General features: G+C 36.2%; 1 protein-coding gene across 3 annotated transcripts in view; it reads left to right on the top strand.

The window, feature by feature from the left end:
- The window catches only part of DCC (DCC netrin 1 receptor), a 1,201,126-nt gene that overhangs the window by 990,120 nt on the left and 189,163 nt on the right, over positions 1-21,843 (top strand). For all 3 annotated transcript variants that reach the window (XM_032152264.2, XM_058438331.1, XM_058438332.1), the window contains exons 14-15: positions 675-785; positions 19,843-20,037. In XM_032152264.2, coding sequence (XP_032008155.1) covers positions 675-785; positions 19,843-20,037 — 306 coding nt within the window. The remainder of the gene's footprint in view (positions 1-674; positions 786-19,842; positions 20,038-21,843) is intronic.

Below are 21,843 nucleotides of genomic sequence, written 5' to 3'. Positions count from 1 at the left end.
GTCACTTACATCAAAAATTTTCATATATCAGATAAATGATCCATGTGGTCTCTAGTTTACCTATGTTCTCTCTGCATTTTGAAATAAGCCCTAATGTGATCATTGTGCACAATATTATGCCAAAATCATCGTAGGGATTGATATTCTATATCTCTTGTGTGGAAGCTAATGCAAAACAAAATATTCTTGAAAGCTGGTTTTAAGAGACAAAAGCCCTAATATTTTCTTCTGAAGTGCATTGTCTTTGGATTCTTGATTTTTGGCCTAAAGAAAACATATTCCCAGACCTTGAATGAATGATGGAGACATAAATTTTTACATCGACTGTTCTTGATTTATAGACATGAATCTTCTGAACAGTGAGGAAAAATGATCCATGCAATTTTTGATTATTTCTTCGTAATTTATATTTTATATTCTGTGTCTGCCCTGAGGCTATTTACATGGACACATTTTTATAAACTGGAGAAAAACTCATAATGTATAAAAATTAATTTGATTTCTTGCTATGATATTTCTACCCTTTTAGTCAAAATAATCATTACCACAACAGTCACAAACAATGTAAGGCATGTTCACTATTGTTACAATTTTGCTGAAGCTTTTTGAAACCCAGGTAGGAATACTTGGTGCATAGTAACTTTCTTCCCACCCTGTGGAAAATTCTTTCGTAGGACTGGAGAAAGGAAGTCAGTACAGTTTCCAGGTGTCAGCCATGACAGTCAATGGTACTGGACCACCTTCCAACTGGTATACTGCAGAGACTCCAGAGAATGATCTAGATGGTAAGACTTTTTCCCAGTTACTATCACTCTGATTATCTTCTTGTTAACTCAGCTTCAAAAAGTCTCTTAAAAAAGGAATGAACTCCAACTTTGGGAACATTGATTCTTACTATATGTTCACATGCAAAACACAACAGGGAAACATTAGTGAATACATAGTCTTAAACTAGAAATACCATTTGACCCAGCCATCCCATTACTGGGTATATGCCCAAAGGACTATAAATCATGCTGCTATAAAGACACATGCACATGTATGTTTATTGCGGCACTATTCACAATAGCAAAGACTTGGAACCAACCCAAATGTCCAACGATAGTCTGGATTAAGAAAATGTGGCACATATACACCATGGAACACTATGCAGCCATAAAAAATGATGAGTTCATGTCCTTTGTAGGGACATGGATGAAACTGGAAACCATCATTCTCAGTAAACTATCGCAAGGACAAAAAATCAAACGCCGCATGTTCTCACTCATAGGTGGGAATTGAACAATGAGAACTCATGGACACACGAAGGGGAACATCACACTCCGGGGACTGTTGTGGGGTTGGGGGAGGGGGAGGGACAGCATTAGGAGATATACCTAATGCTAAATGACGAGTTAATGGGTGCAGCAAAACAACATGGCACATGGATACATATGTAACAAACCTGCACATTGTGCACATGTACCCTAAAACCTAAAGTATAATAATAAAAAAAAGAAAAAGAAAGAAGAAATAGAAAAAGAAAAATGGTTAAAAAACAAAAACAAAATGCCATGTAAATAATGCTAGCCCATGAATGACATAGCATTGATTATGCAATAATCATGGTCCTCATAACAAGTTACTTGTCTTCAAGATCATCTGAAATAAGATGTTTTCTATTTATTTTATTTTGAATAATTGACCTTAACCATTTCGTTCACAAGAATCAGTGTAATTTATAATAGTAATCATGAACCGTAACTATGTAATATAGCTTCTCTTGCTTTTTTTATGAGGCTTTTGAAAAACATCTATATGTAATTTTTTTACTTGCTTATGATATTATCATTACCTTTTCTTGATATAAAAGACAACCTACTTTATTTGCTTAGCTGGTAGTTGTCCTGAAACATTCATCAGTAGGATATTAGGATTCATATAAGATTTATATATTAATAAATTAAATATAAGCAGAATCCTCAAAATTAGCAAATCAGAAATTGCTCTGGAAATAGAAACATCATGACTAAATTTTTAAAATAAAATTTAAAAGGAATGGGTAATGAAGTGACAGAATAAAACATTAAATAATAAAGCAGAAATATATAGAATTAGAGTTAGAAATTTAAAAGGTAAGAATTCATAAAAATGAGAGGTCCTTTGAAAAGAAGTAAGATATGATAAATATTCTTAAAGCTAGGTAATCAAAATTAGTGTCAATTAAAGGTAAATATAAAGATAAACTCGTATTTATTGAAAATGTGACAGCACAAAATAATTGCCTATTATAGCTAACAATGAAATTCTCTTACTCCTTAACTGATACATCTGAAATTATTCTAGTAAAAATTGAGAGTAAAAACTCTATATTCCTTTTTTCCCTTCCATTTTTTAATCTCTCTTTCCATGTCTTCCTCACTTTTATTCTTTTCCTAGTTCTTTTATTACTCTTTCTCATGTCATCCTTCCTCTTTCTTGAACTCCTCCATCTCATTCTCTTTCTCCTTCATCTTTCTCTTTTTCTCTTTTTGAATACCTCACTATCATTCATGATTTTTCTATAGCCACAAATTTGGTTTTACTAAAATAATTATGGTAACATTAAACAATCAACAGTTGATATTTCCATAATAATGTTAATCTCTGCCATGTGACTGCATATTAATTCAAGGAATATTTATAGAAATCTTACTAAGCATCAGGCATCATGCTGAGCTTTGATACAATAATAAATAAGAAACACTTGGTTCTTTTCTCATGGAGCTTGGAGAATCGCAAAGAAAGACAGACATTTTAGGTGAAGTATAGGAAGTTGCCATTGTTGTAGTTAAAACCTGATTGGGTACTTGAAAACTACAGTTCAACTTAGGATGGATGGATGGATGGATGGATGGATGGATGGATGGATGGATGGATGGATGGATGGTGGATGGATGGATGGATGGATGGATGGATGGATGGATGGATGGATGGGTGGTTGGATGGTTGGATGACTGGATGGTTGGAAGGTTGGAAGGTTGGAAGGTTGGATAGATAGATGGATGGATAGATAGACCAGTAGGCAAACAGACAGACTTGCATTTAAATTGAGACCTGAAGGATGAATAAGAATTAGGTATGCAAAAATACACTGGCGATTGAGGGGAAGGAATAGAGTGTAAGGTAAATGTGGTTTTTAAAGTCAAGACAGTGATGCTGTTTGGGGACTGAAAAAGGCCATCAAGAATAAACACAGAGTTGGCATATGATGAGATTTGTAAGATAAGCAGGTTCTAAATCTGACAAGACAAAGTTAAGAATGTTAAACATTGTCTAAGGATGTCATTAAGTCAATAACTTACTTTGTTTTAAGCAAGTCATCAAAGGTTGATTTTAAAAAATAGTGACTTAATTAGAATTGCATTTTGTAGAGATTACTCTGGCTGAAGCATGCACACACAAAAAGTATTCTAAATAGGCAAACACAGGCAATGACTTTAAGACAACTCTAGAGGTAATATAGGAGTTTACAAAAAAGTAACTTGAGGCCTAGAGATATTATTTAACTTGTCTTAGGTTATATAATTGAAAAGTTGCGGAGCTACAGAAAGTCACATTTCACAGAGTTCATACCGGTCACTAATAACTTAGAAAACTTTCATTTATGTGTTTATTCAACATACATTTCTTATTGAAGGTCTATATATGCCAGATATTACCTTAGGTACTATAGATAAAAGAATAAATAAAGTCCCTACACCCAAGGAGTATAAGTTATATTCAGATGGAAGTAGATAGTGATAGGTGCTCTGAAGAAAAAGAAGCATGGTAGAGGGGATAGCAAGGATTAGAAACTACTGCTTTATGTAAGGAGCTGAGAAAATCTTTCTGTTTAGATGAAATATGAACCCAGACTTTAAGGAAGTGAAGGGGAAGCCGTGTGAATAGGTCAGACTAGAACTCTCCAAGTAGAAGAAAAAGCAAGAACAGTCATCCTGAATAGAGGCTAATTGGTGATTGAGATATATATGGCAAGAAGGATGCCAAAGTCATGAGGTTATAATTTGTCTTATTTAAAAAACAAAAGAGTGGTCACAATAAACTATATAAATAGTTATTTTTTTCTATTTTAACTTATTTACCTGAAAATTAAGTTTTAAATTTTATAGATTTATGTTTTATCCTTTCATCTACCCTTATGAAGTATACATTATTAGCCTTACTTTATAGGAGACTAAGTTAAGCTATGAAAATTTAACTAGCTTAACCAAGTAGTCAGCTAGCAACTGTGGAGCTCAAAACTAGGTTTTGAGGCCAAGGCGGGTGGATCACTTGAGGTCAAGAGTTCGAGACCAGCCTGGCCAACATGGTGAAACCCCATCTCTACTAAAAATACAAGAATTAGCTGGGTGTGGTGGTACACACCTGTAATCCCTGCTACTCAGGAGGCTGAGGCAGGAGAATTGCTTGAACCCGGGAGGCAGAGGTAGCAGTGAGCCTAGATTGTGCCACTGCACTCCGGCCTGGGAGACAGAGCAAGCAAGACTCCATCTCAAAAAAAAAAAAAAAAAAAGGTTTTATGCATTGAGGTCCAGTGTAGGTGATCAGAGAAAAGCCTCCACTAATCCCGTAGAAATGACTTGATGACCATAAACACAGTGATTCAAGGCAAACAAACGATTCTAAGAAGTGAGATCATACCATTTACCCAAACCTAAGGGGTTATATCTCTTACTGGAAGGAGAGAAAATAAATGAAGCAGAAGGAGAGAAAATAAATGAAGCAGAGGTGCTGAAGGTCTTACAAAATATCCAGAATGAAACAGACTCTCTACTTGACTTATATGCTCTTTTTCCTGACTCTGAATGAGTCACAACTTAAGTAGAACCAAAATATAAAATCACCACTTGTTAGAAGACACAAAATTTTCATTTAACTCCATGTTTTTCATATCAATGCAGTGTAACTACAATCCAATTCATGCATCTACTTCAATCAAGAATCTCTATGCCATGCTCATTCGAGTCTTAATAAATGCTTTTAATTGGATTTGTTTGAACTTTTCTATGCTCTTGGCTTAATAATGGCCCTCTTGTACATGCAACATTCCTTCTTTTTCTTTGGGTATGGATGTAGTTATTATGAAATATGGTTTAAGAATTTACAGTGTGCTGAATCATGGGGAGTACAAACATGAAAACAGCAAGAACAGCTCTATTGAGAACCAGACAGATAATGGCTGCAATGATTAGAAAAGATTTCATAAAAACACGTAGAACTTGAACTAGAAACTTCAGGGAAAGGGAGTTCTGACAGCTAGGATTGTAGGGAAGTGTGTGTAGGACAGCATAGAAAACATTCTTCAAGGAAATATTGCCTTGAGAAAATGATTTCTGCCACTATTAATTCAAAATGCATCCTCACTCATCCAACTGTTAATCCCTTATCAGTCAATTGTCATAACATATTTCCACACAAATATCAACTTTTTTCTCATTCTCTCATGTTTTCTTTTGGATGATAATTGCTAAGACAATCTTATCCTTTCCTGTAATATACACATTAGCAATCTGAAAAGATAAATAAAAAATTAATAGAAGAAACATAGTAGAATTGATACTTCTTGCACAAAATGCTGTTACACGTTATGATTTGAGATTGTTCACATTTAGACATAATGAAAACTAAAAGCCATTTCAGAGCATTTAACTGCATAAATGTGTGGGACGTGTATGTTTTACTTGCTGTAAAAAAAACTGATAATACCAAAGGCCTTCTCAGTTTATTGATCCATGATCACTTTCAGCTGCGACACTTCCTAAAAGTGATTTTGGTTTCCTTTCTTTCCTTCTGGTTTTCTTCTTTTGATTGCACCATTCATATATTAAAAAGTGTAACCCTTGATGGAAATTAATATTTGAAGGAATGAACAAGATCAGTAGTGGTCACTGGTAGCTACAAAAGAACATTCAGCCTGCTAGTTTGCTCTATTTTTAAAAAGATTTCCTTAAATATTCATCTCATTTTAATGTATTTGTGTAAATGTTTAAATCATAAAATAAGATATAAATGACTTGCACGAAAAGTTTCTTGGCTAATGTTGGAAAGCTTTGAGTCCTAAATTTTGAGTCCTAAATAACACTCTAAAGTGAGAAATTTCCATATAGAATTGCTTTGATTTCCTAAAAATTAAGGATAAGGAGAAAAAGTAATCATTTTAAACCGCATGAAATGGCAGGCATTCTTTGCTATAGCTGAAGGTATCTGTGTTGGAAGGTAACTGCATCATTAGTCCTCTCTGGATGCATTATGTTGTATAACTTACCCTCCTGCTTCAGTGCCTGATGGTAATTGCCAAGAGAATGATCTACTCATTACTGCATAACTCTGAGCCCTGAAAGTCAGCTAAACAGAAACAGTGCTATTTGCAGATTGTTAAAGGAAACCTCTGCCTCCTGCAACTTCTGTAGTTCCTCTTGCCTTCTCAACTTGGCTTAAGCATTGTGAAGATAACTGTAACTTGGAGAAATACTCCAATTCTTCATGGATTGCCCTTTTAATTAGATGTTTTGTTAAAGTAATTATAAAACCAAACCACATTGTTTGTTCAGCGTTCCCTGGAAAGCACGTCGCTATTACTGACAGCTGGGAAGTTTTAAAATATTTATTTTGTGCCTGAAAATTTCAGCTTAAAAAAAAAAAAAGCAAACCAAGATCATTAGAATTCCCCAGGGTTTTCATGTAAATGTCTTGCATAAAGAAATGAGAGAATTTGTGATAGAGTTCAACAAAGTATCATTCAAGAAACTGAGCTTGGAAATCTGTTTCTGCTACTTTTTTTTTTTTTTTTGGAGTGAACAGGTGGAAATTGCTATACACTATCAATAATTATGTGATTTAAAATTGAATCTCTACCCTGAAGTGGAAGGGTTTAGATATTAAAAGTTGGCAGTGCAAGACTTAAGAAAGTGCAACAGTGATGCAGCAAAAAACAAGGTGAACCTAGGAGCTAGCCCTAATTTCTTGCCCCCAGGAAATAGGTAATTAGGCTTATTAACCCAAATTGGTAATAAATGGGTTCACTGCAAATTTATTTCATTTAAGAATCGGGTAAGGAATGCGGTTTACACCAGTGAGTGAAAGAATGTGTTCTTCTGGTGATTTCACTTGATGCTAGTATGGGATTTGGTGTGTACAGAGGAGTGAAGGTGGCATGTCATAGAATAGATTTTCTTTCTTGTACTTTTGATAGGGACCATTTATGATATTCCTTGTTGCTAATTGACAGATAGGCTTGGGGAATTCAATGGACCAGTGGTACAGTAGCTATTCCATTGTGAAATTTAAGACTCAGCCCCTTATTATCGTTCAAGTGGATTTCATCTTACACATAAGGAACATAGCAGGCAAAGCAAAAACTGATTTTTAAAAGCAATATGGTATCTGTTTCAGTTCCTGGGCAAGTGGTTGCTCAGAATCTCAAAGTTCCACTGTACAAAGGATGGCAAAGGTTGTTTTGACTTAGATAACAGTTCAATGAAGTTGCAAGTCTTTTACTTGGTTATAACAAACTTTAATGTGCCCATGGAATGTCTGATCCTTCTATGAGTTGCTTGACTTTTTTCTAAGTACCATGTAAAGGATCCGGTGGGTTTTGGAGTCTTAATGACTAGGTTTGGATCCAGCTCCACTTACCGTATATTCTTGGGCAAATAACTTTCCCATACCCGGGTTTTTCTCATGTGTAAAGAGGGCATAACAACAGTATCCATCACAGTGGGTTTTTGTGAGAATTAACTATGATAATGGCAACAAAGTGCTCACCAGTGTGTTGCTCTTTCTGATTTTTCTGGTTTTGATAAATAAGTAGATCTCATACTTTGACTGTTGTTTTCTTGTTGTCGTTGTTGCTGTTTTAGACAGAATCTGGCTCTGTCACCCAGCCTGGAATACAATGGCATGATCTCGGCTCACTGCAACTTCCATCTCTCGGGTTCAAGTGATTCTCCTGCCTCAGCCTCCTGAATAGCTGTGATTACAGGCATCACCACCATGCCTGGCTAATTTTTGTATTTTTAGTAGAGACAGCGTTTCACCATGTTGGCCAGGCTGGTCTTGAACTCCTGACCTCAGGTGATCTGCCTGCCTCTTGAACTCCTGACCTCAGGTGATCTGCCTGTCTTGGCCTCCCAAAGTGCTGAGATTACAGGCATGAGCCACTGCACCTGGCCATGACTGCAGTTCTTTCTGACAGTAATATGAAATATTCAGACCATTGGCCTTATGAAATTTCTCCTTGTTCTTGATGATAAAGCTTTGTTGTCTACATTTAGGGAACAGATGTATTCGTTTCTGTTACAAAAGGAGAGTGTATGTTCAGTACATCTTAAAAACCCATCATCTAATTAAGGTATAATTTAATGAGGCATCATATAATTACAGCAATAGATTGAAGAGTGCATTTTGTGGAATGCGGCAGTTTTTAAAAAAATTATAGGAATATAAGCAAGCTTTCAAAATTGTTTTTGCAAAAAACTAAAACATTATTCTAAATGGTAAAATACTAAACGCATTTGTTTTAAGATCCAAACAAACTTAAAAACTTCCTACAATTTCTGTTATTCAAGAAGATAGAGATTTTGACAAGAAAAACAAACTTTAAAAATTCATAACATTTTATTACAAAAGGAAAGAAATCTTATTATTATAAATGGTGTTATTGCATATTTGAAAATTGCAAGAAACTGCACTAAAAACCTATTAGAACTAATAAGAGAATTTAATAAGGTTGTATGTTTCAAAAACATAGCTTTTCTTTATAGTAGCAATAATTAGTTTAAACATGGAAAAGAAATGCATTTATAAAGCAACCTAAAGTATAATATCTAGGACTAAATTTAACAAGATGTAAACAAATGTATAGCATAAAAAATACAACATTTTACTAAAAACTATAAAACAAGACATGAGTAAATAGCAAGTTACATATGTTCCTGGATGAAAAAACTGGTCATTATTACATTAGTTATTTCCAAATCAATGATTAATTTTAGACAATTCTAATCAGAGTAAATTTTAAATGATTAAGGATTTTCTGGGGTGGAAAAAGAAATTTACATGGAAGAACAAATGTATAAGAATCCCAATAAATTTTGGAAAAGGATAATAAAAATATTTACTATAAAGCCTGATTTAAAATCAACATAGTACTATCTGGCATTGGAATGGACAGATAAATGTAACAGAACGTAGAAACAGCACCTATCTAGGTATATTTGAGAAATAAATATAAAAATAAAGCTGGCTTCTCAAGCAGCAGATTAGTTACTAAATAGTGTGAAACTATTGCCAGTACTTTTAGCAGAACAGAAAATGATTTTCTTTGCTTACATCAAACTAGTTGACAGTGGTTGATTCTGGTGATGGAACTGAAGGCAAAGGAGGGTGAAGACATCACATCTTATATAATTCAAAACTAGAAAGGCCACCGGTGGCTGTAAGGATTTTGTCATCATTTTTTCTTCAGGTATTTTTAAATATAACAAAGATGGTTGACTCAACCACAGGTCTTTTGATACAATTGGAGGTTTTGAGCTGATCTTTCAAAGTACCATTTCCCTTAAGACTGATTGTATTCTTCACTTTGTGACTAGTACCAATGATCACTTGTCATCCAAGCCAAAAGCCTCCCTATCACCCTCAATTCTGTTTCACTCCCTGTCAATATCCATTAAGTCACCAAGATCTGTAATTTCTACCTTCATAATGGATTTGGAATCCACCTCCCTTCTCCACACCCACCACCACACTTTATGTCAGGCTCACATCATTTGTCATCTGAAAGTAGCCTCAGGTTTGCTATTTTTCTGGATACCTGTTTGCTCTCCCTCCTCTCTAGACCCCATAGTGTTGTCAGAGTGGTTTTTTTAGAACCAGATCTGATGATGCCAATTCGCTGCTCAGATTCTTCTCCATGTGGTCCTTCCCTCAGCCTCAACTGTGACATCCCATCCTGCCTGGCTACCTGCGCTGCCCTCCAGGTACACTTCCTCAGCTGCATCATGGATCAAGCTTTTGGACTTAGCGTACTCTTTACCCAAGTGTACTTTCATATATATTTCACACTTGCTTGTCCTTCAAAACTCACTAGATGTTTTACTTCTAGGAAGCTTTCTCTTATCTGAGTTTCACTCAGATGTCTTTTCTCTAAACACATTGTGGCACTCTTCTCAGTAGACTTGGAACAAAGACCATGCTTTGTCTTGAACTTCTCGATATTTCACACAGCGCCTGCTACATAGTACTCAATAATAAGTGGATGGGTGAATGTAAAATATTCATAGCTGGGTATTTGTGTGAAATGTGTACCACTTACATAGTTTGATTCTTCACTGATTTTCATCCTTATATACAAACTCTAATTTCAGATAAATGAGCTAGAAACATCCATTGCTCTCTGTTGTATTTTTCATAAATGTAGAATGCATCCCCTTTTGCTTATGTACAATATGAAAATGAAAACCCTAGCTTTCTAGAAGACAGGTTGGCATAAGATTTTAAAGTTACAATGGTGTTTTCATTTGTTTGTTCTGAGACAAACCAATAGGTCTGTAGTTTTCAGAGCATACGGTTTGAATCCACTTCGAGGAAAATGAGCCTAAAGAATTCATTTAGCATACCACTTGGCAAGGACTAAGATCTCTGCCTCCTCATGCAGAATAAGCTTTACGGTTTGAATGGCCATGGAGATTATTCAGTGTAAGGTAGCTGATCAAATGCATCATGGTAGAATGATGCAAAGTTCTAGTGAGGTTTTGTGATAGTTGAAGCTGGTATCCTTAAACTCTAAAGTGAGAGAACAGTCCCCAGATACTGAAGGGCTGGTGTCTGCAGCTGCTCCTTGAAAGCCACATCAAGAGTATTTGCTCTAACAGTCAGGATTAGGTTATCTCAGTATTTCAAGAAGTTGGCAGTTTTTAAATAAAACCAAACTTCATTGTATTTTCTCTGTATTGTGTTGGACATGCCAACCTGCTACCCTAAATATGTATCTTAACTCCCAGATGGTTCTTGACAAATCAAGAACTTGATAGACAGAGACCACGCTTGTCTAATTGTTGGGCCAAAAAAGGGCTGACTCCTCTCTGTAATCTGGAATTGGGATTCTGCAGCTTCGCTGAGCAAGAGAAAATCAAGGGAGGGAAGAATCTTGATGGTTTTGTTAGGATAAACCTTGGGCATGGCATTGAGGGTCTCTTCCCTAAAAAATACTTTACATGTTTCCCTCTTTTTCCATTTGAGTTATAATCAATGTGAGGCAAAGACCAGTGCACAAAGGTGCAGAGAGGATGTGGATTCTGGTGAATTATTTTAGTATCTACCTTTGTTTTCACTAGGAGTAAGTGTGTTGATATTGGGAATTGGAGGACATGGAAGAAGAAAGATTCCCCATCCTTAGATCTACCAGTTTAATTGGCTTAGATTTAGGAGACACATATTTTCAGAATTACAATTCATTGTTGTGGTTTTCAAGAAGTAGAGCTGTCAAAACTCCCTTTTTTTTTATTATTATACTTTAGGTTTTAGGGTACATGTGCACAATGTGCAGGTTTGTTACATATGTATCCATGTGCCACGTTGATTTCCTGCACCCATTAACTCGTCATTTAGCATTAGGTATATCTCCTAATGCTGTCCCTCCCCCCTCCCCCAACCCCACAACAGTCCCCGGAGTGTGATGTTCCCCTTCCTGTGTCCATGAGTTCTCATTGTTCAATTCCCACCTATGAGTGAGAACATGCGGTGTTTGGTTTTTTGTCCTTGCGATAGTTTACTGAGAAAACTCCCTTTTAAGAGTGTTGGCTGTGTATTCATTGACTCTGGTTAGACTTCTACATTCTTTTTCTATCTAGGCAAAAAAAAAAGTAGCTAAAAATAAAGTAAAATATGAAATAATAAGATTAGGTTGACACAAAACTATTAAGATGAATAGAAAACACATATTAAAAGTAAACAAAAAGACAAAATGCAGTTAAAAATTACAAAACAGTATTGAACTGTAAAATCTTGTGGTAGTAACAAAATTTGTAGACTAGCTAAGAGTACAAACTATATGTGAATGCTACATGAGCAAAAATTTGATAAATTGATGAGTATGACACATGCATAATAGGTCTCCATAAAGTTTAGTCATTATTAGGAACAAGAATAAAACCTGTATGGTTTAAAAAATTTTAATGATACAAATCAGTAAGTAAATATTAGTAGGAATAACTGATTTTCCATTCATGGAGGGGAAAATGTTAATGTTCATTATTAAAATTAATAATGAGAGATTGGGGGAGGGCTTGACTATAAAGGGGCAGCCTAAGGAAATTTTGGCGGTGATGGAATTTTTCTGTATTATGACAGGAGTGGTGGATACCAAAATTTTACCCATTTGTCAAAACCCATAGAGCTATGTACCACTAAGTAAATGTTGCTGCATATATATTTTTTAAATAAATTAAAAATGAATATTCCCAGCCTGGGCAACACAGGGAGACCCCATTTCTACAAAAATTTTCTTTTAAAAATTAGCCAAGTATGGTGGTGCATTACTGTGGTCCTAGCTACTCGGGAGGCTGAGGTGGGAAGATCACTTGAGTCCTAGAGGTCAGGGCTGTAGTGATCCAGCATTGTGCTACTGTACTCCAGCCTGGGTGACAGAGTGAAAACCTGTCTCAAAAAAAAAAAAGGAGAATATTGACAAAATATTAGAAATAGGATGGTAAAAGAATACAAAGTAGAGTTCAGTGGTGAATAGAAGTGGTTGTCCACTATGATAAATAAACAAACAACCTTTAAAGTTTATAGAGGTGAGTGGCCTAAGGGAAGTGATGTCCTTTGGTGAGAACAGGCCCTGTCTATAGAAATGAACACATTTGTGAGTATGAGACATGCCTGGCAAGGCAGAGTATGGGTATATCAATTGCCTTATGTAGTTTGCTGTAAAGAAATATAGGCTATTAAAGACTAGAACAAAACTCTAACAAAACGATCCATAAAATGCAGCACGCTAAATGGAGAATAAATATGTGAATATTTGTCAAAAGTTCCAACTGCCTGACACAACTTGGCAGTGCCATCTATAGCAGACAGCATGCGGTGGCGACTGCTTGCATTACCAAGATCTGGCACAGACGAATCTTGCTGTCCACTAAGAGGAAAACACAGTATCCAGTGTAGAGTAGATGGCTGGAGTGAGGTGAACGAAGGGAAAATCACAGGTGAAGAAGGTAGAGAGATAAGCAGAGAGAGAGAGAGAGAGAGATCATTTATGGCCTTTTAGGCCATTGTAAAGAACATGGCCTACAATGTGGTTTGGGAACACCTTGGGGGGTTTTGAGCTGAGCAATAACATGATCTTAATTGCGGTTTTGTATATATATGCTCACACTATATCTTTATTCATACACATTTATTTTAAAAACCATCTATATGCTGATGGCTTCCATATCTGTGTATATCTAGCCGTGATCTTTCACCCAAATCCCAGACTTACATACCCAACTACTTCCTTGAGATAGCCACAGGTTTGACTAATAGGCATCTCACATTGAACATGACCCAAGGAAATCTCACCTGTTTTTCCTCATTTCAGTTCATCAACCAACAGTTACCAAGTCAAAGACCTATGGGTTATGATTAAATCTCCCTTTTCCTGCACCACTCACATCTACTCTATAGCTCTGTTAACTATACATTACAAAGGTCCTAAATCTATCCACTTTATATCATCTTCACAACAGCCATCTAGACAAGAGCAAAAGCAATTTTATGGTCTCCATGTTTCATTCTATGCCTCCTCTCCAAACTTCTTTTTCACCCAGAAAAATAGTGATCTTTCAATAATACCAGTGAGACCACACTTCACACATCCATCCCTGCCAGTCAGACCATTTAAGGTCTTCTCCTTCTACTTAGAATAAAACCTAACTTTCTTGCTTATCTTGACTTGCCTACAGTAACCTGGTCCGTAAGTGACTCACTCTCTTTTTTCTCTTTTTGTAATTGTTTATAATTATGGAAAAATAGACATAACCTAAAATTTACCATCCTAAAAATCTTTAAGTATACAGTTCAGTGGCATTAAGCATGTTCATGTTGTCATGCAGCCATCACCACCACCCATCTCCAGAACTCTTTTCATCTTGCAAAAGTGAAGTGCTGTACCCATTAAATAATAACTGCCAACCTCCCCAACCCCCAGCCTCTGGCAACCACCATTCTCTTTTCTGTCTCCATGAATTTAACTTCCCTGGGTACCTCATAAAAGGAGATTTACACAGTTTTTGTCATTTTGTGATTGGCCTATTTCATTTACCATATCATTGCCAAGGCCCATGCATCTTGTAGTGTGTCTCAAAAATTCAATTATTTCCTTTTTAGAGGCCAAATAGTATTCCATTATATGTAAATACCATATTTTAAAAATGCATTTATACATTGGTGGAAACTTTGATTTCTTCCACCTTTTGGCTATTTTAAATGATGCTGCTATCAACATGGATGTACAAATATTTGTTTGAGTCCCTGCTTTCAACTGTTTTTGCATTTATGCTTAGATGAGGAATTGCAGGATCATATGTTAATTCTATTTTAAATTTCTTGAGGGACCCTTATATGGTTTCTTTATATCAGCTATACTATTGTACATTCCTACTGGCTGACTCTCTTTTTATCTTTTTCATTCTCTCTCTTATCCTTGATGTTCCAGATATGATGATCTTCTTTGGTTTCTCTGAATACCAAACTCATCCCTGCAGTAGAGCATTTGCAGTAGTTGTTTCCTCTCCCTACAGAGCTCACCACTCTGATGTTTGCTTGACTGGCCCTTTCAGATAATCCACCTTAGACTCAAATGGGGAGAATTTCCTGGATGGGTCCGTTATTGTCCCATCAGCATAGCACTTATCAAGATCTCACGATTGTCTTATTTGTTTATTAGGACTTATTTTTTGTCTTTCCTCTCCCAACACTATATTTTTGGTACCTAGAACCACAACTAGTGTATAGGAGATGCATAGTAGTTGTTGAAATGTCACAAGGATTAATATAATACATGACCTAGTATGCTGCATGTGAACATTACATGTTAGTGGAAACCTGTGTAACATGTCTGCATTCATGTTACAAGGAATAACATGTCTACATATCTGTTACAAAGAGTAACATGTCTACATATCTGTTACAAAGAGTAACATGTCTACATATCTGTTACAAAGAATAACATGTCTACATATATTACATATATTACAATGTATAACATGCCTACATACCTGTTACAGAAAATAACATGTTCTTTAGAACCAAACTATACCTAAGAGAGAATCCATAATTTAATAATATAATCAAGAGTGGCAATTGACCTAGTTATCTTGATCATTCAGACTCTAGTAAAAATTTGGGGCCCTGTATTAATCTGTTTTCATGCTGCTGATACAGACATACCCAAGACAGGGCAATTTACAGAAGCAAGAGGTTTAATGGACTCACAGCTCCACGTAGCTGGGGAGGTCTCACAATCATGGTGGAAGGTGAAAGGCATATCTCACATGGTGGCAGACAAGAGAAGAGAACTTGTGCAGGGAAACTCCCCTTTATAAAACCATCAGATCTCAAGAAACTTACTCATTATCACGATAATAGCATGGGAAAGACCACCCCTGTGAGTCAGTTACCTCCCAATGAGTACCTCCCACAACATGTAGGAATTGTGAGAGCTACAATTCAAGATGAGATTTGGGTGGGAACACAACCAAACCATATCAGGCTTCATTAATTTAAATATTTCAGGCAAAATGTGCTCTTTGGTTTCAAATTAACTCAATAACTACTCTACTGTTCCTCTGTGCTTCATATGTGCAAGCAGCATCTTAGAGATACTTGTAAAATGTTTCATGTACTTCCGAGCAGCAAATTTCAGTTGCAGACTCCAAACAAGTAATACTCATATTATATATCTTCCACAGCAAATTTTCTGAATTGATGTTTTATAGTTCATTCTAGTAGTAACCACTTTCCTAATCCATAAGGTCATCTATGTTAGAGAAAACTCACTCAGGTAGCATAAAAGGAAAATTGTTATTTCTGCCTTTGTATTAATAAGTGAGTGGGCATAAATTGGTATCATGGATTATGAACGATCTTCTGGCATAGTTATCATGATGATGAGGCCATGTATTATGAATGGCTTAGGTCTAATACTACCTTGAAGGAAGTGTCCTTTTGGTCCTGTGAGCTTAATTTGGTGATAAAGGGTCATTAAGGCTGGGCATGTAGACTCACATCTATAATTCCAACACTTTAGGAGGCCAAGGCGGGTGGACTGCTTGAGTCCAGGAGTTCAAGACCAGCCTGGACAACATAGCAAAACTCCGTCTCTACAAAAACATAAAAATAAAATAAATAGATAGATAAATTAGCTGGGCGTGGTGGCACATGCCTGTAGTCCCAGCTACTAGGGAGGTTGAGGTGGGAGGTTGGCTTCAGTCAGAGGGTTAGAGGCTGCAGTGAGCTGTGATCTCACCACTGCAATCCAGCCTGGGAGACGGAACAAGATCTTGTCTCTCTCTCACACACACACAAACCTAATTAGTATTTAGATGAAGAGGCAACATATCTTCTTACGTACTAACTTTTTTTTCTAATGTTAATTATTTTGAGGCTTGCCTCTAGGATTGAAACATTTTCATGCAGTGAAGGATAAAGGAGAGTCTTACCTTCTAATAGCTCCTCTTGTTCAAGAGCCAGTTGGTGTACACATTACAATGATATGTTTAAAGCTCCGATGAATAAAATTCTGTCATTACTGACTTAACCAATTTTCAAGAGAACTATTCTATGGTTTGCAGAAATATTAAGAAATAGTTACTGTTCCAAAAACATTTTTAACAGTTTAACGGTTTTTCCTTTTATTCTAAAAGATGTTAAATATTGTCATTCAAATCATTATGATTTCGTATTGCTTTTAAAAAGTCATAAAGGCAACTTTGGGAGGCCGAGGCGGGCAGCTCACGAGGTCAGGAGATCGAGACCACGGTGAAACCCCGTCTCTACTAAAAATACAAAAAAAATTAGCGAGGCGTGGTGGCGGGCACCTGTAGTCCCAGCTACTCGGAGAGGCTGAGGCAGGAGAATGGCGTGAACCCGGGAGGCAGAGCTTGCAGTGAGCCGAGATTGCGCCACTGCACTCCAGCCTGGGTGACAGAGCGAGACTCCGTCTCAAAAAAAAAAACAAAAAAAAAGTCATAAATGCAGAAGATCTGGTTTATTTTCTTAATGTATGATTAGGCAGATTATCTTGTTGTTTTAATAGTTAGTGCAAAAACTTCAAATGTGCTACACAACAGTACTGACTGAGAGTCTATTACATTTCAAGGGCACTGGTGAGGCTGTGGCAATAGGGTTGAAAAATATTAATCCATCCTTATCATCTCTTTTATTACTTTTACTTAGAGTTCATATTAGGAAATACTTCACAAACATTGTGTTTCTGCTGTTAAGGCTAATATCCACATTTTGAGACGTAATTTTTTATGATGTCTTTGCATATTATATCATAGGCTTTTTTAGGGCAGACTAATAATAGCTTTCCCTTTTTGCTCACAAAGGGCCATCTTTGGGGAAAAAAAGCATCTTTAGAAAATTCTGTCGATGTGGCAACTTTAGAATCTTTTGAAAAGCTTTAGAATCTTTTGAAAATGGTACCTATTTTGAAAACTTTAATAAGAACATGCTTCTATCTATCACTTAAGCTAGAAGTGGGAATGCTGCACATGGATAAAAGTAGAGGGGACTGTGCCAGTTTTTGGTACTACATTGAGGAGAAAAATGTAATATTACCTCTAGTCATCAGATTTCCTTGCATAATTTGGCATATGTTACCTTCAGATATTTTTTTTTATTATTATACTTTAGGTTTTAGGGTACATGTGCACAATGTGCAGGTTTGTTACATATGTATCCATGTGCCATGTTGTTTTGCTGCACCCATTAACTCGTCATTTAGCATTAGGTATATCTCCTAATGCTGTCCTTCCCTCCTCCCTCCTGGACACAGACATTTCTGGAACATAAATAATGAACAGAATCACTTGAATAAAATTCAAATCACTAATATTTTTGAGTACTTATTAATTGCCAAGAACTGTGTTAAGCACTTATTGAAGTTTGGATGGGCACATTCTTTCTTACATATCTTTGCATAATACTTCCCTGATTTTCAAAGAATAGGCTACATGTGCTTGTATTTAGCCAATCAAAATACTTATCATAATCTATCGTAGCTGCCTTTTTACTTGCTTGTTTCTCATTAGACTATAAACTCAATAGTGCAGGTTGTATGTCTGCCATATTTGTTCTTCCTGTATCCTGAACATTATAGGTACCTAGGCTCACACCTCAGACATAATAGGTGTTGTATAAATATTTATTAATTGGCTGCACACGATGGCTCAAGCCTGTAATCCCAGCACTTTGGGAGGCCGAGGCAGGTGGATCACGAGGTCAGAAGTTCAAGATAATCCCGGCCAAGATGATGAAACCCCATCTCTACTAAAAATACAAAAATTAGCCAGGTGTGGTGGCAGGCACCTGTAATCTCAGCTACTCAGGAGGCTGAGGCAGAGAATTGCTTGAACCCAGGAGGCGGATGTTGCAGTGAGCTGAGATCATGCCACTGCACTCCAGCCTGGGCAACAGAGCGAGACTCTGTCTCAACAAATAAATAAATAAATATTAATTGATTAATGATCAGTGTCCAGAAAAAAATATTCTCTTAGGACTAGGAAACAGGGAAGAATGACAACATAAAAATCAGAACAATGTATTATTAAAACGTATTAATTTTCAACACACAATCCCTTTAAAAGAAAATGTATGTCAGAGTGGCATACATATTCTCTTTTTAATATCTAGCAATATTTGAGAATTTATTTGCTACTCATAATGGGTAAGTTTGTATGAATTATCTCATTAAATCTTCTCAATACCATACCTTCATTCTACAGGTAGGGAACTGAGGCTTAGAGAAGATAATATCTCAAAATCTCACAGACAGTGAGTATACAGCACAAGTTTGAACTCTGCTCTTTCTTACTTCCAGAGCTCAAGCTTTGAGTTAATCAATATTTGGAATGCCAACTTAATCAGATGGGAAATTCAGAGAAGTGAAATAATTTCATGAGGACACAGAGCTGGTAAATGACAGAACGTGGCATTAAACCAATTTGCACAGGTCCAAAGGTTGTGAGGCTTTAATCCAGGCCACTGTCTTCTTTCTTTTAATAATAAATGCATTTTTCACTGATTTAATAAACCATGAATCAAGTACCATCCTAATCATGCTGGACAGATCATGGCCCTTAACTGTTTCTCCCGACAATTACATAAGAAAGGACTGGTTAGTTTGTTAATGTTTTTAGCTAAATCAGAGTAAATAATTATTGGATAAGACAACATTGACGTTTTATTTTCCATTCTATTATTCTTACATCTGCCTTGGTTTTCACCCTTCATTAATGATACCTAAGAAGAAATATGTAAAAAGAAAAAAAGCCCAAGTAAGACACTATTGGAATAAAGATGCATTGATGCTACCTACCATGCCCATGGAAAGGATTCGGTATTCTTCTATGCTTAAGAAATTTTATGAAAGTCAAATCAAACATAGAAAATGTATCACATGCTAAAATAACGAGTGACTTGGGCAATAGGTGATGCATTATTTATGCATCTATGAAATATGATTTCTCTTGCTTAAATGGTGTTCTGCCATGCTACATTTTCTGTTATGAGACATGCTGATGATGCCTCTTGATGCCTCTTTTTGAATGCCAGAATCTCAAGTTCCTGATCAACCAAGCTCTCTTCACGTGAGGCCCCAGACTAACTGCATCATCATGAGTTGGACTCCTCCCTTGAACCCAAACATCGTGGTGCGAGGTTATATTATCGGTTATGGTGTTGGGAGCCCTTACGCTGAGACAGTGCGTGTGGACAGCAAGCAGCGATATTATTCCATTGAGAGGTTAGGTGAGTATCTGTGATTTTCTTTATTGTATTAAGGGGAATTAATGATTTATTTTAAATTATTTTATTTCTGGGAAAACTGTTCCCTGGGATTATGGTTTCAACTTACAGCATGTATTAGCTCTGAAAGCAACTCTCTGTCTACACACACACACATAACACACACACACAGGCACACATACACATTTCTTTGAATTTGGGATTTCAGAAATTTGATCTAGAGAGATCTGTAATGGCAGTTGCTCTGGTGTGTGCCCTTGCTTATGGGTTATAGGATACAAAAAGTGCATTGGGCCATTTTTCTTTTTCCAGTGGTCAATGGAAACTTCCGATCCTAATAATTTCTATAAAAAGAAAGTCAACACATTTTTCATCTTTGTTGTTGTCACTGGGAAAATGTTCTTTTAATTTTTCTTTAACCTTGAAATATCTAGTCATAATGCCTTCTTTACCCTTAACATTCCAAATACGAATGTTAAAGGCTATGTCATTATGACTGCAAAAGAAGATGAAAGAAGGAATTTTCAGTCAAAACAATATATCAGAATGATCAAACTTGGTCCTGCATGTTTCCCTGCCCCTACCAATCTAGGTTCTCTTACTGTACTCAACTCAACCTCATTTTTTACTGAATACGATACTTCAGTTGTGATATTCTGAATTCATTGAAAACATGTTCATTCAGAGAGGTCTAATGTGTGTAAAAGTGTTCATATTCATTTTAGATCTGATTTCCCATGCTACTGTAGGAGATTATATTATTAACACAGAGAAATAAAGTAAATATAATACATCAGGATGCCAGTAAGTTAAACAATTTTCATAAAGCAAAATGTAAGTTGATTCTACCTGTTGATTTAATACCATATTACATGACCCCACTGGAAATGCAGCTTGATTGGGCAGGCAGGGTGTAGGGGGTGGGGGGATCTGCTACTTATTTGCAATGCCTCTCACAAACAGAACATTTGTGATGAGAAGCCTGATTTGAATTTGAATAGCTAAAATGCAGTAGCAAGAAAAGATTTTCTCAGTAAAGGAGGAAAATTGCACTGACCCATTCTCTCTATAATTGCTTCAAACACTAATAAGAGAAACACCTACTGGAAATCTCCACAATTTTAGTTAGCTTGGCATTTAGAAATAATATTCTTTCCATCAGTTCCTGAGTTTGAATGTAAAGGCAATCACAAAACTCATATTTTATGGCCATCAAGCCTATGTCAGGGGACTCTCACTTATCCATTATTCAGCATCCACCATCTTTGACAGTTCATCTTGATGCCACTCACCAGACAGAGGGGGGGAGGTGCCCGTGGCAGTGAATAGGCTCCCAGGCAATGAGAATGTGCTGCAAACTCAGAAGGAAGGCAGGAGGGAAACTGCATTGTTGACCCTATCCTTTTGATAATGATTCTCTTTGTTACCAAAAAAAAAACTTGCCAGAGGTCTCCAAATTTAGTCAAGTTTAGGCATTTGGGAGATTAACATTGGCAAATCTCCCCAAATGCTTAACAAGAAAAACAGAAAAATCTCTGGAAAATATATTCTAAAGAGCTAGGAAAATTGTTAAAGGTAAAATGGGATATGAACCTGTCTCAGTAATAATTGTGAGTTTGCACTCTACAACTTACCTGGAAAGAGTAATTACATGCACACATAGATAGGTATGTAAGTTCTACCTGTTGATACTCCTTTAACATAGTCTCATGTCTTAATATGAAATACAATAATTAGCATGTTGTTGTTCATTAAATATCCTCATGGTTATGCAAATGAACTGCTATTTTTCCAACATGTGTTTTCACT

Source organism: Hylobates moloch, unplaced genomic scaffold (assembly GCF_009828535.3).
Source record: "Hylobates moloch isolate HMO894 unplaced genomic scaffold, HMol_V3 SCAFFOLD_5, whole genome shotgun sequence".
Taxonomy (NCBI): Eukaryota; Metazoa; Chordata; class Mammalia; order Primates; family Hylobatidae; genus Hylobates; species Hylobates moloch.
Note: the sequence above shows the minus strand (reverse complement) of the source record. Positions and strands in the feature narration are given on the sequence as shown.